This window comes from Grampus griseus (genome assembly GCF_964374135.1).
Source record: "Grampus griseus genome assembly, chromosome: 1".
NCBI lineage: Eukaryota > Metazoa > Chordata > Mammalia > Artiodactyla > Delphinidae > Grampus > Grampus griseus.
Window position 1 is genome coordinate 84,766,523 of NC_139017.1, and position 27,548 is coordinate 84,794,070.

Consider the following 27,548-nt stretch of genomic DNA (forward strand, 5'->3'; position numbering starts at 1 on the left):
CTTTTCCAAGCACAGATGTGTGTGTAGGGGTGTGTGTGTGTGTGTAATTACAGAGGTATTATTTTAAAACTGTTTTGCAACTTGTTTTCACTTATTGTGTCTTAGAGAATTTTCTAAGTCAGTAAGTACATAGCTTATTTTCCTCCTTTAAAAAGAAGCAATTACATAATATTCCATATTAAGGATGTACCAGTTACACACCTATACTTTACTGATGGATATTTTAGGCTGTTCGTAGTTTTCAAATACTGTATTATACAATACTGCAATGAGCATCCTTGTGCAGATACAAGAATGGTTTGGTGGAACAGATTTACTGCTGCGTTGTTCTAAGGAAATAATTTCATATATAATAAAATTCTCAGTTTGATTCTATAAATGCTCCTCTTCCATAAAGATTTTCAGTGAACACACAAGATGGTTTCCTCCTATTCTTTCAAGTTAATCTGACAACTAGCTGAACTGAAATACTAAACGATGGACCACAGGCTTTAACTTTAGAAGCAGCTCTTTGTCTTTGTTTCTTTTCTCTTTATGGGGGCAACTAGAAATAACCTCTGATTAATCCCAAATCACAAGGCTAACACATGGAAGGAAGACACAATAAGAGGAAGTCAAAATAACAGGAATAAGCTGTTTCCCTTTTTTATTTGTTTTAGTTTCAGGCTGAAAAATGCAATGAAGTTCCCCACTGCTGTACTCTTTTCTGAAGCTTTCCCCAACTGCCAGAGAACTGTATATTCTCTAAATAGGTAGCATTTTTACAATCTGAATTCCCCCTTTCTTTCCTCAAAGACATAAGAAAAACAGCCCACAGGAAGATGCCAGTTAAATGATAAATGTGCTTATTTTTCTGGCACCTTTACTCTTAAACCCCCTAAATGCCACAATTTGTAATGTAAATGATGACATGTGATAAAAAGCTATGTCTTATTTTTTCATTTACTATTATCTTAGAGAATAGCAAATAGCTGATCAGACAATTACTGAGTTCACTGTTTTATGAGGCCCAATGTTTTTCTGAATGCAACAAAGATACTTAATTACTTAAGAATGTAGTCTTCTTTTTTTACAGATACCCAATTTATAAACATCCCATACGTATGACCAGCCTTTCCTGCTTCTTTTGGCTCTTTTGTGCCAGAGTACCCTACCACCAAACCTGGTACCTTCCTTTCACTAATTTCATTCCCTTCCCAGGGCAGACCATTTTGGGGGTTCCTACCATTCTCAAGGGAACCAAGTCAAGGGGAAGGAAGGAAGAGGCTTTGTGAGATGTATTTCTGGCTTTACCAGTTACAACTTAATACTGTTTCTTTTTTCTTTTACTGTGCACACTGTTCTGTGCCTTATTCTTTAACTTACTATACGTTGGAGAATGTTATAAGATCTAGCTCTCATAAAGATCTTCTCTTTAAGGTTTGCATAGGATTCTACTGTACAATATACCATAATTTACTGACCAGAACCCTAATACGTAAGTTGTTTTCAGCATTTTGCTGCTATGACAATGTTGCAATAAATATCCTTACACTTACACTTTATTGTATAGGTCTAAGTACATCTATAGCAAAAATTTCTAGATATGGATCATGAAACTAGGTTAATCGGGGTCACAGTCAGCATTTAAAGAAAAATAAAGTACAAAAGAAAACAGTGTAGTATAGCATGGTATAGTGTAAATATTATACAGAGTATAAAAAACATACAGTGTACGTTTTAGTGAAATTTTTGTTTTAGTTAATATATGTATGTGGGTGTGTTTATGTGTCCTGGATTGTGGCAAAATGGTGAAATGTACTTAATAAAATGTTTGGAGGATGTGGGGAAGGTGCCCCTGCTAACCCGACAGTCGAGTCGCGGAACTGCCTGGGTCTGCCTCTCCGTTCAACCAGCCATTATGTCCTCTCCATGACCTCCTCCAGCTGGATTTTAGCTTGGACAAACCACTCTCCCTGACCCACTGTTGGTCCACCACTGGAAAGAATAATTACCGTGTGGCTGACAGAGTATTGGTGCTCCGGCCAGGTGTCAGGCCTGTGCCTCTGAGGTGGGAGAGCTGAGTTCAGGACACTGATCCACCAGAGACCTCCTAGCTCCACGTAATATCAAATGGTGAAAGCTCTCCCAGAGATCTCCATCTCAATGCTAAGACCCATCTCCACTCAACAACAAGCAAGCTCCAGTGCTGGACATTTATGCCAAACAACTAGCAAGACAGGAACACAACCCCATCCATTAGCAGAAGGCTGCCTAATATCATAAGGTCACAGACACCCCAAAGCACACCACTGGACGTGGTCCTGCACACCAGAAAGACAAGATCCAGCCTCATCCACCAGAACACAGGCACTAGTCCCCTCCACCAGGAAGCTTAGACAACACACTGAACCAACCTTACCCACTGGGGGCAGACACCAAAAACAATGGGAACTACGAACCTGCAGCCTGCGAAAAGGAGACCCCAAACACAGTAAGTTAAGCAAAATGAGAAGACAGAGAAACACACAGCAGTTGAAGGAGCAAGGTAAAAACCCACCAGACCAAACAAATGAAAAGGAAAGAGGCAGTCTACCTGAAAAAGAATTCAGAGTAATGATAGTAAAGATGATCCAAAATCCAGGAAATAGAATGGAGAAAATACGTGAAACATTTAACAAGGACCTAGAAGAACTAAAGAGCAAACCATCAATGATGAACAACCCAATAAATGAAATTTAAAATTCTCTAGAAGGAATCAATAGCAGAATAACTGAGGCATAAGAATGAATAAGTGACCAGGAAGATAAAATAGTTGAAATAACTACTGCAGAGCAGAATAAAGAAAAAAGAATGATAAGAATTGAGGACAGTCTCAGAGACCTCTGGAACAACATTAAACGCATCAGCATTCAAATTATAGGGGTCCTAGAAGAAGAAGAGAAAAAGAAGGGGACTGAGAAAATATTTGAAGAGATTATAGTTGAAAACTTCCCTAATATGGGAAAGGAAATAGTCAATCAAGTCCAGGAAGTGCAGAGTCCCATACAGGATAAATCCAAGCAGAAACATGCCAAAACACATATCAATCAAACTACCAAAAATTACATACAAAGAAAAAATATTAAAAGCAGCAAGGGAAAAGTAACAAATAACATACAAGGGAATCCCCATAAGATTAACAGCTGATCTTTCAGCAGAAACTCTGAAAGCCAGAAGGGAGTGGCAGGACATATTTAAAGGGATGAAAGGGAAAAACCTATAACCAAGACTACTCTACCCACAAGGATCTCATTTAGATTTGACAGAGAAACTAAAACCTTTACAGACAAGCAAAAGCTAAGAGAATTCAGCACCACCAAATCAGCTTTACAACAAATGCTAAAGGAACTTTTCTAAGCAGGAAACAGAAGAGAAGGAAAAGACCTACAATAACAACCCAAAACAATTAAGAAAATGGGAATAGGAACATACATATCGATAATTACCTTAAATGTAAATGGATTAAATGCTCCCACCAAAAGACACAGACTGGCTGAATGGATACAAAAACAAGACCCATATATATACTGCCTACAAGAGACCTATTTCAGACCTAGGGGCACATACAGACTGAAAGTGAGGGGATGGAAAAAGATATTCCATGCAAATGGAAATCAAAACAAAGCTGGAATAGCAATTCTCATATCAGACAAAACAGACTTTAAAATAAAGACTATTACAAGAGACAAAGAAGGACACTACATAATGATCAAGGGATCAATCCAAGGAGAAGATATAACAATTGTAAATATTTATGCACCCAACATAGGAGCACCTGATTACATAAGGCAAATACTAACAGTCATAAAAGGGGAAATCGACAGTAACACAATCATAGGAGGGGACTTTAACACCCCACTTTCACCAATGGACAGATCATCCAAAATGAAAATAAATAAGGAAACACAAGCTTTAAATGATACATTAAACAAGATGGACTTAATTGATATTTATAGGACATTCCATCCAAAACCAACAGAATACACTTTGTTCTCAAGTGATCATGGAACATTCTACAGGATAGATCATATCTTGGGTCACAAATCATGCATTGGTAAATTTAAGAAAATTGAAATCATATCAAGTATTTTTCTGACCACAACGCTATGAGACTAGATATCAATTACAGGAAAAAAACTGTAAAAAATACAAACACATGGATGCTAAACAATACACTACTTAATAACCAAGAGATCACTGAAGAAATCAAAGAGGAAATCAAAAAATACCTAGAAACAAATGACAATGAAAACACGACTACCCAAAACCTATGGGATACAGCAAAAGCAGTTCTAAGACAGAAGTTTATAGCAATACAATCCTACCTCAAGAAACAAGAAACACCTCAAATCAACAACCTAAGCTTACACCTAAAGCAATTAGAGAAAGAAGAACAAAAAAACCCCAAAATTAGCAGAAGGAAAGAAATCATAAAGATCAGATCAGAAATAAATGAAAAAGAAATGAAGGAAACGACAGAAAGATCAATTAAACTAAAAGCTGGTTCTTTGAGAAGATAAACAACATTGATAAACCATTAGCCAGACTCATCAAGGAAAAAAGGGAGAAGACTCAAATCAACAGAAGTAGAAATGAAAAAGAAGTAAAAACTGACACTGCAGAAATACAAAAATCATGGGAGATTACTATAAGCAGCTATATGCCAATAAAATGGACAACCTGGAAGAAATGGACAAATTCTAAGAAAAGCACAACCTTCCAAGACTGAACCAGGAAAAAAATAGAAAATATAAACAGACCAATCACAAGCACTGAAATTGAGACTGTGATTAAAAATCTTCCAACAAACAAAAGCCCAGGACCAGATGGCGTCACAGGTGAATTCTATCAAAGATTTAGAGAAGAGCTAACACCCATCCTTTTCAAACTCTTCCAAAATATAGCAGAGGGAGGAACACTCCCAATCTCATTCTACGAGGCCACCATCACCCCGATACCAAAACCAGACAAATATGTCACAAAGAAAGAAAACTACAGGTCAATATCACTGATGAACACAGATGCAAAAATCCTCAACAAAATACTAGCAAACAGAATCCAGTAGCACATTAAAACAATCATACACCATGATCAAGTGCGGTTTACCCCAGGAATGCAAGGATTCTTTAATATACGCTAATCAATCAATGTGATAAAGCATATTAACAAACTGTAGGAGAAAAACCATATGATCATCTCAATAGACGAAGAAAAACCTTTTGAGAAAATTCAACACCCATTTATGATAAAAACCCTCCAGTAAACAGGCATAGAGGGAAGTTACCTCAACATAATGAAGACCATATATGACAAACCCACAGCCAGCATTGTTCGCAATGGTGGAAAACTGAAACCATTTCCTCTAAATTCAGGAATAAGACAAGGGTGTAAACTCTCACCACTGTTATTCAACGTAGTTTTGGAAGTTTTAGCCACAGCTATCAAAGAAAAAGAAATAAAAGCGATCCAAATCGAAACAGAAGTAAAGCTGTCACTGTTTGCAGATCACATGATACTATACAAAGAGAATCCTAAAGATGCTAACAGAAGAGTACTAGAGCTAATCGATACAAAATTAATGCACAGAAATCTCTTGCATTCCTATACACTAATGATGAAAAATTTGAAAGAGAAATTAAGGAAACACTCCCATTTACCACTGCAACAAAAAGAATAAAATACGTAGGAATAAACCTACCTAAGGAGACAAAAAACCTGTGTGCAGTAAGACACTGATGAAAGAAATTAAAGATGATACAAACAGATGGAGACATGTACCATGTTCTTGGATTGGAAGAATCAACACTGTGAAAATGACTATACTACCCAAAGCAATCTACAGATTCAATGCAACCCCTAGGCATTTTTCATAGAACTAGAACAAAAAATTTCACAATTTGTATGGAAACACAAAAGACCCCAAATAGCCACAGCAATCTTCAGAAAGAAAAACGGAGCTGGAGGAATCTGACTCCCTGACTTCAGACTATATTACAAAGCTACAGTAATCAAGACAGTATGGTACTGGCACAAAAACAGAAATATAGATCAATGGAACAGGATAGAAAGCCCAGAGATAAACCCACACACATATGGTCATCTTATATTTGATAAAGGAGGCAAGAATATATAATGGAGAAAAGACAGCCTCTTCAATAAGTGGTGCTGGGAAAACTGGACAGCTACATGTAAAAGAATGAAATTAGAACACTCCCTAATACCACACACAAAAATAAGCTCAAAATGAATTAAAGACCTAAGTGCAAGGCCAGACACTATAAAACTCTTAGAGGAAAATATAAGCAGAACACTCTATGACATAAATCACAGCAAGATCCTTTTTGACCCATCTCCTAGAGAAATGGAAATAAAAACAAAAATAAACAAATGGGACCTAATGAAACTTCAAAGCTTTTGCACGGCAAAGGAAACCATAGCCAAGATGAAAAGACAACCCTCAGAATGGGAGAAAATATTTGCAAATGAAGCAACTGACAAAGGATTAATCTCCAAAATTTACAAGCAGCTCATGCAGGTCAATATTGAAAAAAAACAAACAACCCAATCCAAAAATGGGCAGAAGACCCAAATAGACATTTCTCCAAAGATATACAGATTGCCGACAAACACATGAAAGGATGCTCAACATCACTAATCATTAAAGAAATGCAAATCAAAACTACAATGAGGTATCACCTCACACCAGTCAGAATGGCCATCACCCAAAAATCTACAAACAATAAATGCTGGAGAGGGTGTGGAGAAAAGGGAACCCTCTTGCACTGTTGGTGGGAATGTAAACTGATACAGCCACTATGGAGAACAGTATGGTGGTTCCTTAGAAAACTAAACATAGAACTACCATATGACCCAGCCATCCCACTACTGGGCATATACCCTGAGAAAACCATAACTCAAAAAGAGTCATGTACCACAATGTTCACTGCAGCTCTATTTACAATAGCCAGGACATGGAAGCAACCTAAGTGTCCACTGAAAGATGAATGGATAGAGAAGATGTGGCACATATATACAATGGAATATTACTCAGCCATAAAAAGAAACGAAATTGAGTTATTTGTAGTGAGGTGGATGGACCTAGGGACTGTCATACAGAGTGAAGTAAGTCAGAAAGAGGAAAACAAATACCATATGCTACAACATATATATGGAACATTAAAAAAAAAAGGTTCTGAAGAACCTAGGGGCAGGACAGGAATAAAGATGCAGACATAGACAATGGACTTGAGGACACGGGGAGGGGGAAGGGTAAGCTGGGACAAAGTGAAAAATTGCCATGGACTTATATATACTACCAAGTGTAAGACAGCTACTGGGAAGCAGCCGCATAGCACAGGGAGATCAGCTCGGTGCTTTGTGACCACCTAGAGGGGTGGGATAGGGAGGGTGGGAGGGAGAGGCAAGAGAGAGGAGATATGGGGGTATATGTATAGCTGATTCACTTTGTTATAAAGCAGAAACTAACATACCATTGTAAAGCAATTATAGTCCAATAAAGATGTTAATGAAAGACTCCAATAAAGAAGTTAAAAAAAAAAAGTTTGAAAGACAGCTCTTTAGACTCTGGTATGATATCTTTATTGCAGCCTTCTTTTTTGTCCCCCTAAACTCTGTGATCTTTTTATTGGATAACTTGGTAACTTAGGTTTTTCAGACAGAGGCAATTCAGTCATTTAGACTGGGTTGGAAAACAATAATATTAACAATATCAGGAACAACAAAAAAGGAAGAATTCAACTATGGTTCTATATAGCTCTAATATCTTTTCCTAACGAAGTAAATAATATATGGTTAAGTTACCTTCTTAGAGTGAGTTTTACTAAACAGATATTGAGCAAGAAGTAGTTGTATAAGATTACTGCTATTTAAAAACAAATGTTTCTGATTTTAAATTATTTATATATAATACAGAAGTTTTAATGAAAAAAATTAAAATATAATATGATTCCACACCCAGGGACAACCACATTCAAACTACAAATGTCAATCTATTTGCTTGAGTCATATATATATACACACACACACACACACACACACACATATATACACACACACAAATGTTATATAATTATATATATGATAATAAATATATGTTATTCTTTATAATTGAGGTTAAAGTATATATTTATTTTTTAAAAACTTGTTCTGACAATAATTGATTGATTACTGAAGTATAGTTGATTTACAATGTTTCAGGTGCAGCAAAGTAATTCAGTATATATATAAACTTTTTCAGATTCTTTTCCATTATAGGTTATTACAAGATACCGAATATAGTTCCCTGTGCTATACAGTAGGTCCTTGTTTTTTTCTATTTTATATATAATAGTGTGTATATGTTAATCCCAAATTCTCAATTTTTTCCTCCCTTTTTCTTTCCCCTTTGCTAACCATAAATTTGTTTCCTATTTCTGCAAGTCAATTTCTGTTTTGTAAATAAGTTCATCTGTGTCATTTTTTAGATTCCACATATAAGTGATATCATATATCTGTCTTTCCCTGTCTGACTTACTTCACTTAGTATGACAATCTCTAGGTCCATCCAGGTTGCTGTAAATGGCATTATTTCGTTCTTTTTCATGGCTGAGTATACATCTAGTGGAGATATATATATATATACACATATATATATCTCACATCTTCTTTATCCATTCATCTGCTGATGGACATTTGGGTTGTTTCCATGTCTTGGCTATTGGGAATAGTGCTGCTGTGAACATAGGGGTGCATGTACCTTGTTTTTTTGGCTTCGTTGGGTCTTTGTTGCTTTGCACGGGCTTTCTCTAGTTGGGGCGAGTGGGGGCTACTTTTCGTTGCAGCGTGTAGGCTTCACATTGCAGTGGCTTCTCTTGTTGTGGAGCAAGGGCTCTAGGTGCATGGGCTTCAGTAGTTGTGGCACGTGGGCTCAGTAGCGTGGGCTCAGTAGTCATGGCACACGGGCTTAGTTGCTCCACAGCATGTGGGATCTTCCCGGACCAGGGATCGAACCCATGTCCCCTGCACTGCGCCACAATGAAAATCCCTCATGTATCATTTTGAATTACAATTTTGTCTGGATATATGCCCAGAACTGGGATTACTGGATCATATGGTAACTCAATTTTTAGTTCTTTTGAGAAACCTCTATATGGTTCTCCACAGTGGCTGCACCAATTTACATTCCTACCAACAGTGTAGGGGGGTTCCCTTTTATCCACACCTTTTCCAGCATTTATAATTTGTAGACTTCTTCACGGTGGCCATTCTGACCAGTGTCGGGTGGTACTTCATTGTAGTTTTGATTTGCATTTCTCTAATAATTAGCGATGTTGAGCATCTTTTCACATGGCTATTGGTCATCTGCATGTCTTCTTTGGAGAAATGTCTATTTAGGTCTTCTGCCAAGTTTTTGATTGGGTTGTTTTTTTTTTTATATTGAGCTGTATAAGCTGTTTGTATATTTTGGATATTAAGCCCTTGTTGGTTGCATTGTTTGCAAATATTTTCTCCCATTCCATAGACTGTCTTTTCATTTTGTTTATGGTTTCCTTTGCTGTGTAAAAGGTTTTAAGTTAAACCAGGTCACACTTGTTTACTTTTCCTTTGTTTCCATTACTCTAGGAGACCTATCCAAAAAAATATTGCTGCAATTTATGTCAAAGAGTGTTCTGCCTATGTTTTCCTCTAATAGTTTTAGAGTATCGGTCTTACATTTAGGTCTTTAATCCATTCTGAGTTCATTTTTGTGTACGGTGATAGAGGATGTTCTAATTTCATTCTTTTACATGTAGCTGTCCAGTTTTTCCAGGACCATTTATTGAAGAGACTGTCTTTTCTCCACTGTATATTCTTGCCTCCTTTGTTGTAGAGTAACTGACCATAAGTGCATGGGTTTATTTCTGGGCTTTCTATCCCATTCCACCGATCTATGTGTCTGTTTTTATGCCAGTACCACACTGTTTTGACTGCTGTAGCTTTACAATATAGTCTGAAGTCAGGGAGTGTGATTCCTCCAGCCCTGTTCTTCTTTCTCAAGATTGTTTTGGCTATTTGGGGTCTTTTGTGTTTCCATAAAAATTAAAAAAAATTTTGTTTCAGTTCTGTGAAAAATGCCATTGGTAATTTGATAGTGATTGTATTGAATCTGTAGATTGCCTTGGGTAGTGTGGTCATCTTAACAAGGCAGATTCTTCCAATCCAAGAACATAATATATCCTTCCAACTGTTTGTGTGGTCTTCAATATCTTTTATCAGTGTCTTATAGTTTTCAGAATACAGGTCTTCTGCCTCTTTAGGTAGGTTTATTTCCTAGGTATTTTATTCTATTCGATTCTAAAGGATATATTTAATGTTATGATCTGCTTCATAAATTTAGCATTACATTGTAGGAACACTACATGTCATTAGAAGTTCCTCATATATATATATATATATATATATATATACATTTTAATAAATTTATTTATTTATTTTTGGCTGCATTGGGTCTTCGTTGCTGTGTGCTGGCTTTTCTCTGGTTGCAGCGAGCAGGGGCTACTCTTTGTTGCGGTGCATGGGCTTCTCATTGCTGTGGCTTCTCTTGTTGCGGAGCACGGGCTCTAGGCATGCAGGCTTCAGCAGTTGCAGCACACAGGCTCAGTAGTTGTGGCTCGCAGGCTCTTCAGCGCAGGCTCAGTAGTTGTAGTGCACGGGCTTAGCTGCTCGCGGCATGTGGGATCTTCCCAGACTAGGGCTCGAATCCATGTCCCCTGCATTGGCAGGCGGATTCTTAACCACTGTACCACCAGGGAAGCCCTGCATCATATTTTTAAATAGCCACATAATAGTCCACCATGTGGCTGTACCACCCAATTCATATAGCCATTAACCAAGAGTTTACTTTTTATAAAGAATTTACTGGAGCTAGATCAATATAACTATGTTATCATGGGATGTTTGGTGGGTAATCTGAAGTAACTTACAGAAAATGTTTTTTTCTAAATATACTTTCACATAAAACCATATAGACTGCAGCAACTCTCCTCAATAAATAGGTGTCCTGAGATTAATAAATTCAATAAAAGAAACCAATGTTGAATTCTTTTTATTCAAAAGCACAAAACAGAAATAACAGTATTTCTACCTATTCTTCAATAACTGGCTCTGGAGCTGCATTCAGATATAGGGGATGTCAGTAATAAATACCGCCTCCTTTAAAATAAATTTTCTTCCTGTGGTCCAAATTAACACTGAGAAAAATAATGTTTTCTGGGAAATAATAAAGGAATAGTACATTTTGATGTCTATTTCCTGACTATTGATGTGATATACTAAAACACAATTTAAATGATTTAACTTAAAAAGATAATAGTTAAGCTTGTTTCAAATAGATAAACTGCTTTTGTTACTCCTAGGAAAGAGGTAATAATATTCTGTCAGAAGGTGAAAAAAATGTACATGTTGTTTTCCTTCTCTGGAAAAATTCTTTATCATAAGAAGCCAATAAACTATCAAAACTATTAAAGTCAAAGGATAAAAGTTGCTTTAAAGGAGAGCAGTTCATTAAAGCAGCAGAGGTTTTTTTTCGGGTTTCTCTTTTGGAAATGTTTATGATTTTTAAGTTACAATTAACTCTTGCCACTGGGAAAATAATTTAATTACTAAACTCCACTCCACAGAATTACAAAGTTAGAGAATTCTAGTTTCTAAAAAGCTGTAGAACAAAGCTGAAAAAGTTACTCCACATCAATGTACTTGATCTAAGAGAAGGTCAATAAGAAAGGGGATGAAGTTCTTTTTCAGACAATATTTCAGAAAAACAGCAAGGACATACAAACCAATTAAGTTCTCGGATGAGGCCTGAGGGCAGAAGCAGCAGGTGCCTAGGCCCCAGCAGTGCCACCTCATTATGATGACCAGAGTGGTTAAGACAGTGTACACCCTGCAGCCCTCCTCTGTGCTATCAGCAGTGGCCTGCCCACAAATGCACAAACTCGAGCCACTTCTAAGAACCTTTTTCCTGTTAAGTCCAAAGAAGTTGATGTTTCCAGACCTCATTCAGGAGGTTCAGATTAACGATGTTACAAAAATCATCAAACCAAGACGAGAGAATGGGCAGGTTAAAGCTACAGACACTGGCACCAGGAAGAGCTACAAACTATTGAGTAAACTGAAATCAGAGGAAGAGCTCAAGGATAAGAACCAGCTCTTAGAGGCCATCAACAAGCAGTTGCACCAAAAGTTGACTGAAACTCAGGGAGAGCTAAAGGACCTGACCTAAAAGGTGGAGCTGCTGGGGAAGTTTCAGGACAACTGTTTGGCAATTTTGGAGAGCAAGGGCCTCAACCCAGGATAGGTCTTAAAGCTAAAGCTGAAGATGAAAGAAGAAAGGGCCCAGTTCCTGCAACAACAGACCTTATGTAACAGTAAAGTAAATGATTTTACAACAGCGCTTGAGGAAATGGAGCAGCTATTAGAAATGTGATAAAAAGCAGGTGGCCACATGGCTCCCTCTTGGGGATAAACTCTCAGAGGAAGCCCCTTAGGACATCTGCTTCTTGGTCATGATCTTCTAGGACTCACCATTCCCAGAATGAAAACAGTTTCTGCTGTAGGATTAAGGACAGTTTATGCTGGAATGGCAGTTCCTCCTTTAAGCAAGCATTCCCAGTCTTCAGATTGGCCAGCTATCCTGAACCTCACAGTACATAATTGAGGCCTAAGAAGAGAGGGGGCCTGGAAGCTTGGATCAAACTTCTATGCAACAAAGCAGCACAGGATTAGGATCAGGAGACTAAATCAGCCACAGCCAGAGAATCCGAAAGGTCACATTCAGATGTGCAGGAAGAAACAGTGGAGCACAGGTGCTCCACGGGAGATATCACTGGGAGCCCTGCAGTCCCCCCGTAACTTGGAACACATTCCGTCCCATCCTGGTTGGGCTCTATAACCTCACTGTAAATTTATGAACTTGAAGTTACCTGAAATGGCTTAATAAATGGGGTGAATGTATAGATAGTAATAACACCTATGAAACAATACACCTTGGAGATCTTAATCTTAAAAAAAAAATTAAGTTCTCAATAAATACAGAAAAGCACATGACAAAATCTAATATTCATTCCTGATAAAAACTCTCAGCAAACTAGGAATAGAAGGACATTTCCTCAAACTGATAAAGAACATCTATGAAAACCTACAGCCAGCATATTTAATGATGAAAGACTGAGTGTTTCCTCCCTAAGATCAGGAATAAGACAAAGATATCCACGTTACTTCTACTTGACATTGTACTAGAGGTTCTAGCCAATGCAATAAGGCAAGAAAAAGAAATGAAAGGAAATCAGATGGGAAAGAAATAAGTAAAATTGTCTTTATTTGCAAACATGATTGTAGAAAATTCAATGAAGTTTATAAAAAAGCTATTAGAACTAATAAGTGAGATTAGGAAGGTTGCAGGATAAAGGATCAATATACAAATTCAATTTCATGTCTGTATAACAGCAATAAACAATCAGAAATTTACATTTAAAACAATGCCATTTATAATAATCATAAAAATATGAAATAGTGATAAATCTGACAAAAGATGTTAAAGACCTATACAATCAGAACTATAAAGCACTGCTGAGAGATCTAAGTAAATGGAGAGAAGTAACCATGTTCATGGATCAGCAAATACAATACTGTTAAGATGGGAATTTTCTCCAAACTGATCTATAGAATCAATGCAATTCCAATTAAAATTTGAACAGGATTTTTGGAAAAACTGATAAGCTGATTCTAAAATTTATATGGAAATGCCAAGAACCATGAATAACCAAAACAACTTTCAAAAAGAACACAAGTTGGAGGATTAACACTACCTAATTTTAAGACTTTCATAAAAGGCCACAGTAATCAAGACAATGTAGTATGGGCATCAAGGTAGACAAATAGAGCAATGAAACAGAACAGGGTGTCCAGAAATAAACCCCAAAATATTCAGGAAATGGATTGTGACAAATGTGCCAAGGCCATCTACAGAGGAAGGACAGTCTTTTTAACAAATGGGGCTAGAACAACTGAATATCCATATGCAAAAAATTTTTTATTTGATCCATATATTGTACCATATAACAAAATTAACTGAAGTTGTATCACAGACCCAAGTGTAAAACTTAAAACTATAAAATTATAGAAATATAGGAGAAAACCTTTCTGACCTTGGTTTAGGCAAAGATTTCTTATATGACACTAAATCTTAGTTATGTGATACTAAAAGCAAGATCCATAAAAGAAACATTGACAAATTGGACTTCATCAAAATGAAAAACTTATGCTCTTAAAAAGATACAATTAAGAGTATGAAATGACAAGCCACAGACCGGGAGAAAATATTTGCAAGGCGTATTAAAGTACCTGAATCCAGATATATAAGGAATGCTCAAAACTCAGTAATGAGAATACAGCTCAATTTAAAAAATGGACAGAAGATCTGAACAAATATTTTATGAGGAAAACAACACAGATGGCAAATAATCTCATGGAAAGATGCTCAACATCATTAGTCAATAGGGAAATGCAAACTAAAACTGCAATGAGATATTACATACCTATTAGAACGCTAAAATTAAAATGACTGGCCATATCAAGTGTTGGTAAAGATGTGGAGCAAATGGAACTCTTATACATGTTGGTGGGATGTAAATGGTAAACTACTTTGGAAAACAGTTTGGCAGTTTCCTAAAAAGTTAAACATATTCCATTCCATTTCTAGGTATTCATCCAAAAGAAATAAAAGCACATGTCCATACAAAGCCTTATATATGAATGTTCATAGCAGCTTTATTTGCAATAGTCCAGGACTGGAAACAATGTAAATGTTCACTAACAGATGAACAGACAAAACAAACTGTGGTACATACATACAATGGACACTACTTGGTAATAAAAGGAATGAACTATCAATACAACATCAACATGGATCTCAAGATAATTACGCTGAGTCAAAGAACCAGGCCTCCCCCAAAAAAAGGTTACGTCCTGTATGATTCTACTTATATAAAATTCCAGAAAATGTAAACTAATCTCTAGAGGATTAGTGGTTTTGGGGCGGGTGTGTGTGTGTAGGGAAGGTTAGCTAAAGGGGTTGCAAAGGGGCACAAGGAAAATTTGAGGGGTGATGGATATGTGTACTATCTTTTTTTTTGTTTTTTTTTGGAGTACGCGGGCCTCTCACTGTTGTGGCCTCTCCCACTGCGGAGCACAGGCTCCGGACACGCAGGCTCAGCGGCCGTGGCTCATGGGCCCAGCCGCTCCACGGCATGTGGGATCTTCCCGGACCGGGGCACGAACCCGTGTCCTCTGCAACGGCAGGCGGACTCTCAACCAACTCTCAACTGCGCCACTAGGGAAGCCCCACGTGTACTATCTTGATTGTAGTAATGGTTTCATGTGGGATACGTATATCAAAACATCCATTTGTATACATTAGATATATGCAGCTTATTGTATGTCAATTTTACCTCAATAAAGTGAAATAAAAAAACCAAAATATAACAAATATGTCAAATCGAGCAACAGAGAAGCAAAGAAATCAATGGAAAAAAAATCAATTTGAAAAGTTTCCAGTGTCTGTACTTCCTGTTTTCATTATAAAGAGAAAGAGAAGGGAATGCAGTATGACATCTGTTCCATGCCCCACAGTACACCCATAACCCTTGCCAGCTGTCTCAAAATACATGCTTTTGGTTGTGAGAGTGGGGATGGATCAACTCAAAACCATCAATTCCCATAAGAAAAACAAGCTACAGCGCAAGCCCTTCTGATAACAAAGATTTAATTTAAAATGCTCATCTTTCTTATGAAGGACAGCATATTATCAGTACATCTTGCTTTATGGAATATACCTTTGTTCCTAAATGGATGAACTTTAAAACTTATGTTCTAATAATAATAACTAACAGTAAATGAGCACTGAGTATGTCGATTAGCATGTGCTATCTCATTTAATTCTTGTGATAACCGTACCATTCTACCATATGGCTTAACAGGGTAAGTAACTGGTCTATGATCACACAGCAATTAAATGGCAGAGCTCAAACCTAGGTATGTCTGATATGAAAGCTCATGCTCTTAACAGCTACACTTAACTGAATGCTCTAGTTGATAGTTTTGTAGAGTGCCTAGTAATTATCTTTATGCTTCTTTTTTGAAAAGCTAGGATTTCATGTATGCACATTACTCAGAGAGTAGGAATAAAAAGTATCAGCAATTCCAACTATATAAAACACGCAAAAACTTGGCCCCAAATGGCCACTGATTAATTCCCTTCTAAAACATGTTTCATAGTAAAGGCTATGAATGTAAATCTAAAAACTCCATAATTCAATTCCCTAAATAAAGTTCTACTTGCTTCTTAATATCCCAGTTCTTATCCATGCAGAAACTGGACTTCTTTCAGTTGTAAGCTTATGTTCATGTGATGTTTATTAAAGATTTAAACTACCTACTCCAATCCTAAAAGCTCTTCCTAAAAACATCTATCAAAATGGGATCCTTTTTTTTGGTCAAAGAATTGTTAGGTCCAGGCTTATGGGTGACAAAGAATGCTTCAACTTTGAGTACATTTAAGTATATTTATGGATCTGTTTTTTTTTTTTTTAATGCAAACACACCTGACAAGCTTACTAGTATAGGACAATGCATGTTTTTTGCTAAATTCAATTTTACTTTCCTCATCTCAGACCAGCCTTTATAATAATCTGCTTCCATAATAAGCACAAGGCCATGACCAAAAGCAGATGTCAGATTCAACCTACAGTGAACTTGTATTTGTATTTTTCTTGAGCCACAGCACCTTCCATAGCTTTTGTTTGTTCTATATTTTTGGCACTGCCACAAGATCCTCAAAATCATTATTATTTTAAGAATATTTTTGGCAAACGTAAATCATTTATTGTTAACACAGACACATATGTAACATTTAGATTTTTTATTTTTAATTCTGGCTGTTTAAAAAACTCACAGTAGTTAAATATTACAGTCTCATACTCTAAATATATTTCTAACTTTGTCCTGTCTACAACATTTTTGTCTGTAAATTTTCTTGCCTGGGGAATTCGCCAATGGCCTTTGGCCAAAACCAACAAAGTTATATCCTAGACGTTAAAAGAGTTATACCTGTTTTATGACTGAGGTATCAGTGGAAAGGAATTCAAGACTCTTTAAGCTAATTCTATGTGAAAGTTATACTTTACCATTTATTATTGCAGAAGCAATTTAAAGAATGCTTTAAAATAAAATGATACTAATACAGGGTAGAGTCTACTTAGTCATAGCTAAGTGTAGTCTGCATCACATCTGACACATGCAGATATAATATACCCAATGTGGAAGACTCAAACTATTTAATCTGACTTTTTATTGGCAGTCAATTCTATTTTCCAAATTTTAAAAATTAAGGTTCCCTCATCTTCTTCTAGAGTAGTCAGACCCTGCTGGGAAGCTTTTCCTAGATTTTCTTAGAACTAATGAACCGGGCCTCTCTTGTTGAACTGTGTGGTTCCACCCCAAACTCCCCTGGACAGTTCATGAGCAATGTAATCTGTTTTCACTGTGGAAGGGATTCCCATTGTGTTCTCATTCATGAACATAAAGTGGTCAGGTCAAAGGGAGAGACTTTCATGAAGAAGGCTTTTCTCTGATGTAATCCCTCCTAAAACAGAAAATCACTTTATATCAAGTTCAATTAGGACCAAATACTGTATAAATGGCCTCTGTAACAATTAGACTTCAAATACAGAAGAGGCTGAATATTACATTATTTTCTATTGACTTCTCTGGTTCTATGCCAAACATGTCTAGGCTGCAACAGAAGAGTGAGGAGGCTCACTCTTCTGTAAAATTTTGGGGAGAAAAAGAATTATGGGGGCTCTACAAGGGTGTAGTTGCAATCTGAAACTTTGCAGACATTTTGGAAAATGAATGAAGCTCTTTTACAATTATAACTTTATAGGTAGGATTTACTTACAAATTACAGGAACTTTTATAATACATCCTTATATAAATCTAACCCTTGCCAATGTGACCTACTATTTATTTAACAGCAACAGTGAACCATATGGTTTTGTTCAGAGATGCAAGATTAAAGAATAGATTTTATGTCCAAGAAAAATCTCTTTTAAAGGTAAGGAGAAAAAAGATAAGCTTTTTTTACTTAAACATAAAGGAAAAACCAATCAACGCTATTTAGACCAAAACCTTTTCAATCAACTAAGCATGAATTAAGAAAGAATACTAAAAGGAAGAAAATTAGTGAGCTGTCATATTAGTCCAAGAAGAGCAAGTGTTTGCTGTTAAGCAAGAGCTATATAGAAAAAATGCAGTGAAATCTTGACATACTACAGAACCAAAAACAAACAAAAAAACCCAAGCCAAAACAAAAACCTACTCCACAAATAAAACAAGATTTCATTTTAACTTTAAGAATCTGGTACGGCAGTTGCTTTTCTCAAAGGACTGAAACAATTTTGACCCCCAGCTGCTACTTATTTTATCTAACAATAGACTATTTAAAGATGTATTACTTCTGGTGAAGCTATTCATTTCACCTAAACTGCCTATAGTTTAAGCCTCAGAAGAGAACTTTGCCACTTATAGGCTGTATGCACAGACTAAATACAACACTTGTGCCTGATTCTGAATGGTATCTTATATCAAAATGCTCTCTTAATTATAGCTCTTGCTTCTCAAGCTGCTCTTTCAACTTGTCAGAAGCTGCCTAAAGTAACTAAAATTGGATTCACGCAGAAAAAAATTTTTTTTAGGAAAACATATGCAACAAGCACCTTAGCATCTGTTAACATTAAAACCAGAAGGCAGTCTGCTTAAGCACACATAAGGCAGGCTGTAAAATTTAATAATTCACAACATTCATTTTGAAATATTATGGCAATCTTTTAAAACAATGGCATATATTTCATCTGTTCAACAACTATTTATTGAGCATCTATATGCTCAATAAAACAAACATAAAGCTCCACAGGTTTGTATCATTTCTAAAGCTAAAAAGCAAAGAGAAAAATAAGGTCATCCTCTAATTTTTCTGTTACAGGCAGCCATTCCCCAACCCCTACCCCAATTATGAGAGGGTTGAGGCCCAGAAGTTTTTGTATAAGTCAACTGCGATATTTACAGGAAACTTCTTCCTGGAGTCCCAGTGTAAACAGGGACAGATCCTCAGGTGAGTCTATTTATTTAACACATGCTGCCAAGCTATTGTAGTTTTCTAAAATCGGATTGCTATTTATAATAATGCTGCTCCTGGAAAATGCTTTCTGAGCTCTAAAAGGACACGAACAATGCACTTTCTAGTTCAGCCTGGGCAGTGGAACTCTTCCAGGTCTAGGCTGATAATTCCTGTGGAGAGGAGAGCCAGAGGTCTCAGATGAGAAGAAGGGAAGGAAGTAGGAAAAACAACAGGCATTAGGAGTGAGGATTAGGAATGAACTCAAACTTTCCTCAATCCTTCTTTTTCTTTTCTCTTGATCGATCAGATAAACATGTGAAAATAAATGGGAGGGTGTCCTGGGTTTAATCAGGTTAGGACTACTGGTAATAGTGGGATGGGGTTATGAGAAATAGAATAGTTTTCAGGGACGTACAGGGAAAGGATGAGAAATCCCCAATAGTGACAAAAGGGGAAGACCGGTGGATGTGGCAGAAATGAGTCACCAAGCAGAGGGAACATTTTTATGTAATATATGTTGGCAGGGGAGTCATTGAAAAGTCAGGCACTGTTGAGGGCACACTAGAGACATCAATTCAAACGATTAGCTACTACTGACTGTTCCTTGGATATGGGGTACATGATATGTACTGAGAAAATATAAAATAAAGGGAGAAGAAGAAATGAATCCTACACTGTTGGAGTATTTGTAATGCCATGCAAATTATGATGTTACACAGAAATACTAGTTATTAATCATTTCTTTTTAATACAGACAAGGAAGCTTTGTTTCAGACAGACTGAATGACTTTACCAAGGTCACACAGTCACGCTTAGTGGCACGACAGGCAAAGACTCGGGCAATGAACTTTATCATGTGACTAGACATGTGTCAAAGCCATAAACAGATGATCCCCAGGGACACCATGCAAAACAAGACTGAAGTAAGTGGGAAAAGGAAAATAAGTCAGACTCTACCCCCATACCAGAAGGGAACTGCCTCATGCACTCCGGAGAAATACTCCGTATCACACATTACAAAGCTCTAAGGGAAAACAAAAAAGCAATAGTTTTCGGCAGAGACTATGCTTTCTTCAGCATGCCCAAGTCTCATCTTCTTTGGCCATTTCTCCTCACCTATGGGGGTATCATCTTCCTACTACTCACACAGATAGCCTTAAGCTCTTTTCTTCCCCTCTCCAAATCTGATTTCAAGACAGATTGGGAAACGTCCTTACCAAGGTGTAAAAGATTCAAGACCCTTTAAAGGAGTTATGCCCTCTTGATCTTTTTTTTTTTATGTAGACTTTTTTAGAGTAGTTTTGGGTTCACAGCAAAATTGAGTGGAAAGTAGAGTTGTCATCTACCACCCCCCAGCCCCGTGTATTTTAACAGATATCAAATACTGAAAAAAAAGCAAGGATTTATAATCTGGGATCTAGGGAATCTATTCACTGTCTTAATGGGGTCCTTGATCTATCAGATATTATATCCTGAATTATGGTATATGTGTGTATATAGATTTTTTAGGAAACAGGTCTCATCAAGTTCTCAAGGGGTTGGCATTCAGAAACAGTTAACGCTACTAAGCTAAAGAATGAAGTTCAAAGTCTAGACATCAGGTAGAGAGACTAAAGGAACTATGTGGAGGCAGAAAGGCTTCATCAGTGTCCCCAAATCATACCATACAGGTGGCTGCTATAGCAAGTATTGATATATATACCCAGGCCTCTCAACTTCAACTGGAGCTATAGAAATATCCTAGTTAACCAATGATATGGCTTTCAAATATATGATGACCACTCTCTCTCTCTCTTTTTTTTTTAAACATACCTTTAAAGCTTCTATAACAAGGTCCCTTGCTTCAAGCTCTCCTTCAAGAATACTGAATAGTGTTAGGAGTTCTGGCTTGCTGAGTTTTTCCAGATTCATCCTGAAAGCCTAAAACAAGGACAATAATCAGACAATCTTCAGAAGACAGAGTTAATTTGATACTATTAAAGAAAAAATAAAGTGAGACAGATGAGAAAAGAGCAACAATTAGAGTAGAAAATACTTTAAGAAAGGAAATGGTTATAATTAAATGGAAAAATAAGAACTTTCTGAGTTAATCATAAACTGAGCAGTAACAGAAAATAAAATTCATTTTAATTATTGATTAAAATCATCACCATTCACAAAGATCAAATTTTCATCATTTTTCCTCCAGGCATATATACAAACATCCTAGAAGGTCTCAGAAAGAATTAATCACTAATTTTGTTCACTAGAAGTTCAGGTAAAATTTTGTTACAATGAATACTATTTCAATGAAAAATTGTTTGACCACGAAAAGATATCCCAGTTTTAGATAACTAAATTCCAAAACTGTATATAAAACATTGTGGGATCCCTTTGAAACTGGCTGAAATGAATTTGAGCAAAGATAATGTTTGGTGGGAGTATGGGAGAAATTTTTCTTTTAAATTGTCTACTTTCACAGAGAACATCTATCACAATATTTATATTTCATATAGTAAAATAAGACTTAAATGCAACCATGTACAAATGTACTTTTAAATGACTGCTTAAAATATATTGTTTAAACATCTTAATTGGCCAGGCTACTATAAACTGAATTTATTTGACTTAACAAGTTCACATTTCTATGAAATCTTGCATCTTTTAAAATATGTTAAATGGCAAATTACATGGCACAAACTCAGTCCTTTCCATAAGATTAATTTCTCACAAACCACACATAGATAGAAGCTAGAAGGCGTACAATCTTGGAAGGATCTTCTGACCATTGTGTATGGTAAGATACATTTCATAACTTCTAAAGTACAGCAAGTACTATTTTCCCTCTCCCACTCTTTACTTCTAAATTGCCACTCTCATACAGTTTTTTTTTTTTTAAAGTGAATCACAACATGACTAGTTCACACACCCTCCAGCAACTCCCAACTCCTATGAGCACATTAAATTTTAGGAGGCACACAAAAGAGGCATTGATTCCTTCCAGAGCTACTGCCTTTAAGCGAATGAGAGCGTGTAGAAAATGCATACTTCACTGTGTTGTTAGATGTTGCTCCAGAACACACTGTACAAATCTTTTGCCACATGGTAAAACATGTTTAATGTAACTTCAGCTCTAACTGCTAACTTTCTAACTGGTGAGGGTCAGCGACTAGTAAGCGATTCTCACATTCTCACTTCAGTATTAGAGAGCCCTCACAACAGTTACTTTAAAAATAAGAGCTAAAAAAAAATTAAAAAAACAAAAAAACAACAAATCTAATAAAGCTACACTTAACATAAGATGGTATGCTGGAAAAAACACATGGTTTTGCAGTCAGATAGATGCCAGGTCAACATCTTCCTAGTTGTGTGACTGGGCAAGTTTTGTGATTCTCAGTTTTCTTACCTGTGAAAGTGAAATGATGATCTCTAACTCATAGGACTGTTGTAAAGATTGAGTTAATAAATATAAAACATCTTGCCAAGTTCCTGATAGAAGCTGATCAATGGTTTAATTATTAAGAACTACTATCCTCTCTCACTTTCCAAAAGAATTCCAAGAAAGGCATTACCAACATTGGGGGCAGCCAAGATCAATTACTTCAGAAATAAGTGACTTTGGCTGCTCTTTTGTAGTTGGGAACCACAAATGAAGAAGGATGATAGCATCCTGGAGTGAATAATGATGAGGAATTTAAACTACCATTTGAGTCACACTGGTTTCTTAGATGAAACCCTTCCCCCAATTCCTGATGGTTTCATGTTTTAATCTCTCTCAAGGCGATCATAAGGCAGAGAAAAAATCCTATCATTTTATTCCTTTTTTCACCCCTCCCCTGATATTAAGCAGAATAATGGGCACTTGGTAAAGGCGCTCCATAAATACCAACTGCACTGAGTACATCAACTAGGAATAGAGCTAAAAATGATAGCGTTTACACATATTACTTTTTTTCCTTCAATATCTTTATACTCCTTAAATATTCTCATTTAGAAATCTAAAAACTGTGGCTTAAAGATGCAGTGTGATATAATAAAATATAATAGACCGGGAGTGAAGAGTATAGAATTTTAGTCTCAGCTCTGCTACTAAACAGCTATATGGCTTTGAGAAAAAAAAATTACCTAGTTGCTCTGGCATTGAGTTTCCTCACAGGTAAAATAAAACAGACTAGATAGTCTCTAAAGTCCTTCCTGGTTCCATTCTAAGCTTTCATGAGTGAAAATCAAGAATTACTTGTTAGAGAAATCAATTAAATAAAAATTACAGGTAAATATACAAAGAACTAAAACAGATTGTACCTAAATCAGTTTTTGATCTGTTGTGATAAATATACATCCTCATAAAAGAGTGAAATTGAAACAATCTTAAGTCACTTTAATTATAAAACAGTCTAGCCTAGGCAAGAAAAAATTCTATTCTTTGTCAATGGCATAAAGATCAATATTCGTGTTACCTCTACACTTGTAAATAACTTCTGCACACAAATGTTAATATCTGGAACATTTTGCTAATGTATCAACTTATTTAGCTTGGTGTCTACATGAAATAAATATAATACAAATACAACACAGGAGGGAAAAAAAGGGCCATAGCTGTGTAATTCAAACCCGAGAGGTCTGTTTTCGCATATTCCTATAACCATTCTTTATAAATATTAAAATTTATTTCTTTGCTGCCCTTTACATTTGAATCTAATTTTAACACACAACACATTGCAGAACTTTTTGTCTGAAATATAAATGAACGATAGTAAAACTGCATTATGTTTTAGTATGGCAGTGATATTCCTGGGGGTGGTATGAGGGTGGGGATGGGGATGGGAGTGATACTGACCTGATAACTGGCAGTCACACTTTAGTCCTCAAGTATAAATTCTTAAGGTTTTCTTCAGTTAAAATTTGGGAAAATTGACAAATATATTTAAAATGTCGTCAGCATGGTGGAAAAATGTCCAATGCTGCAAAATAATAAGAAATTTATTGTCTATGTGACCATACTATAAACAATTGGTAAATCCCAAGAATGTCAACTGTCATTATAGCTGATGAAGCCTGACAGCTGTTGGTTGATACAGACAAGAAAGAAGAAAACAGCCACTTCTTCAAGTTGAAGCTGAGTAATATAGCAAAAATATCAGGAATCTGACTTCCCTTTTGCAATCATAATTAGGGAAGGTGAGGTCTTTCAAAATCTTTTCACTGTCATTTCAAGAACTATTTTATGAATGTCACCAGAAGAAACTGACTTTCTCTCCCTGAATTGATAAAAGCCTATTTGCTCGAAACACCATGACTTATGCACCATGCACTCAGATAAAAAAAAAATAACATAATTACAACTGAACTTTTCAAACTGCCAAATTCGTGTAAGGAAAATTCTCATCCCCTCATCTCTTGCCAGTCAATAAACAAACAAATCAATCTGTCACCACCTCAACTTTGTAGGGCTTATTACTCATCCCAGATTCTACTTTTTCCCATTTATTTTCAAATATTAAATGTTGAATTATATGTAATTTTTGGTTTATGTTTTTCTAATAGTGTATTAGACCCTGCAAACTTAAAAAAAAAGATAGGCCCTAATTTTTATTTGATAAAACATAAATTTTGTCTTGTATTTAAGGTATTTAAAGTACCAAGTCCATTCGACTCCAATTTCTGCCAATATATAAATTATATGGTCTAAGATTTTTAGAAAAAGGCTGTTTCTAACTCCATATTCATTATCAGAAATATGACTGCCAGATTTCTGGCATGTCATATTGTAGTCTATAGACTCATTCTCCACTTATTTTCTAAATGAGCTGTTACTTGTCATTGTCCATTAAGTAACTGTGAAAGACAAGATCGTTTCAACCAGATGCTCAGCTCACTCCTTTCGGCAGAATCTCTCCAAGACCCAACTTTCCTTAGAGTTTAGATGTAGATATTTCTGCCTAAGGAATGCTACAGTCTATAAATTTGAAATAAAAACCACCTGTGGACAAGTTGTCTGTATATATTATCATACACTGTGGTACAGCTAGCTGTAGCTATATTAAGCTTTATAGTTTTCTCAATTAAAAAAATATATAAACGTATATAATAAAAAGTTACACATATTTTAATACCCTGGAAAACTGAGCCTATTTATAGACTAAGTATAAAACTTGTTTTTAAGTTATTAATAAATGATTTCAAACATGAGTTTGCCCAGCTTACAATATGGTCTATTCACATGCTACTTCCCACCAAGTCAGGGCCAACAGCCAGGAGAGCATGAATCTCTCTTTTTTTAAAAAATACATTTATTTATTTATTTATGGCTGCATTGGGTCTTCATTGCTGTGCGGGTTTTCTCTAGTTGCGGCCAGCGGGGGCTACTCTTCGTTGTGATGCGCGGGCTTCTCATCGCGGTGGCTTCTCTTGTGGAGCTCGGGCTCTAGGCGTGCGGGCTTCAGTAGTTGTGGCGTGTGAGCTCAGTAGTTGTGGCTCACGGGATCTGGAGGGCAGGCTCGGTAGCTGTGGCGCACGGGCTTAGTTGCTCCGCGGCATGTGGGATCTTCCCGGACCAGGGCTTGAACCCGTGTCCCACTGCACCACCAGGGAAGTCCATGAATCTCTTCTGTATGAACTTCCATGTGCCAACAGCCACAAGAATTATGGGTATCGAGGACACTGGCTCTGCACCTCCTGAACAACAGTGCTCATTTTGCCACGGAGGTATGCTGCTCTGGCTTGGGCTCTGTTCATTTTATTCTAGCCTTTTCCCTTGACCCAACATCCACTCATTCTGGTTCTGGTTGTGCCTCTTCCTTCTTGAGGAAGTCTCAGCTTTTGCTCTGGAACTCATTCTTTGATAGCAGGCATTGTTGCCTTTTTACCACATGGAGATTGGGTGGCAGAAAAAGAAACACCCCAGTTTCTACAGCTATGTAAGGAGTAAGGCAGGGCAGGGTGGAGTACACGTAGATGTTTGTCTATCTAGTATCTGGGTTTCTGTATGTCTTTATGTGGAACTGAAGGCTTTATTTCTATGTGGTGGGTGATGTGGGACAAGAAAGAGAAAAAACATTTTTAAGGTGAATCTCAGATATTTCTGAACATAGAAGTACCTCAAAAAAACCTACATAAATCTTTTTTTAAAAATCCATTTGGCTAGCACCAAAAAAAAAAAAAAAAAAAAGAAATCAGTTATTTTACCCAGGAGACCACTCTTGCAAAACTGGATAAAAATCACTTCTTTACTATATACTCAGATATCAGATTAAAGAAATTTATACTTGGGCTACAACTGACTAAGATTCAGGCCATTCAGTAAGTTTTTAGTATCAGTGATAAGGTATTAGCACGGATGTAAAGCAAACTTGCTCCAATTATGTAAAGACTCTTTCCAGTACATATAAACAAAACCAAAATTTGGGAGGCCAGTTAATTCTAAAAATTCAAAGAGTCAACACTGACATACAAAGTGGCTGTTTTGACAGCTTTCCATTAGATAATGTACTTCCTTAAAAATCCAGTATATATGAAATTTAAACAAATAAACATGTCACATTTATAAATACCAAATCTAAAATGGACAAAAGTGCACAGCTATTTTTAAAAAAATGTATCCAAAGCAACCTCCTATCTGAGGGCGGAAGGTGTTGACACATTACCTTGACTATCTCAAGATTTAAGCCTTCCCACCCTCTGGCACTTTTGGTTTTTCATAAAGGTTATTTATGCGTTTGGGGGTAAGAGAATGACAACATTCCAAATTGTACCTCTCATTCCACTTTTGGCATTTTAGGATTAGGTTAGTAAAGAAAAACATGTCAAAATATTATCAGAAAATAAATTTTCTGATCACGAAAGCAGATCTTTTGTACGTTTACTAAAGAGAGCTGTTTCTGCTATTATTATTTACAGATTCTAAAACCAAGACAGAAAAACAAACCTTTTTACTGAATTCTACAATACTATGCAATAAAAGCTTTACTACAAATGTCAAATCAATCTTCTTTCAGTTGAAGGTAAAAGATATTATCTGAGTATTTGTATTCTTATGTGTCTATGTGTTACAACGTGTTATGGGCTAAATTGTGTCCTCTAACCCCAAAATTATACATTGAAGTCCTAATCCCCAGTACCCCCATAATGTGACTGTATTTGAAGACAGGGTCTTTAAAGAGGTAATTAAGTGAAAAATGAGGTCATGGGGGATTTCCCTGGTGGCGCAGTGGTTAAGAATCCACCTGCCAATGCAAGGGACACGGGACGAGTCCTGGTCTGGGAAGATCCCACATGCCGCGGAGCAACTAAGCCCGTGCGCCACAACTACTGAGCCTGTGCTCTAGAGCCTGCGAGCCAC

At 36.5% G+C, this 27,548-nt stretch overlaps 1 protein-coding gene and 1 pseudogene across 3 annotated transcripts in view; one reads left to right on the forward strand and one right to left on the reverse strand.

Annotated features, from left to right (window-relative positions):
* CTTNBP2NL (CTTNBP2 N-terminal like) overlaps window positions 1–27,548 on the reverse strand; it is a 66,569-nt gene that overhangs the window by 30,544 nt on the left and 8,477 nt on the right. The window contains exons 2-3 of one of the 2 annotated variants that reach the window (XM_082648110.1): window positions 24,048–24,171; window positions 21,044–21,151 (exon numbers count right to left, since the gene is read on the reverse strand). In XM_082648110.1, the coding sequence (XP_082504236.1) occupies window positions 21,044–21,142 (99 nt within the window). In that variant the 5' untranslated portion in view covers window positions 21,143–21,151; window positions 24,048–24,171. The remainder of the gene's footprint in view (window positions 1–21,043; window positions 21,152–24,047; window positions 24,172–27,548) is intronic. The other variant, XM_082648111.1, reaches the window with a different exon arrangement.
* LOC309830692 (small kinetochore-associated protein-like) lies at window positions 11,912–12,484 on the forward strand (annotated as a pseudogene). Its single transcript has one exon. The product of its transcript is annotated as a small kinetochore-associated protein-like (transcript).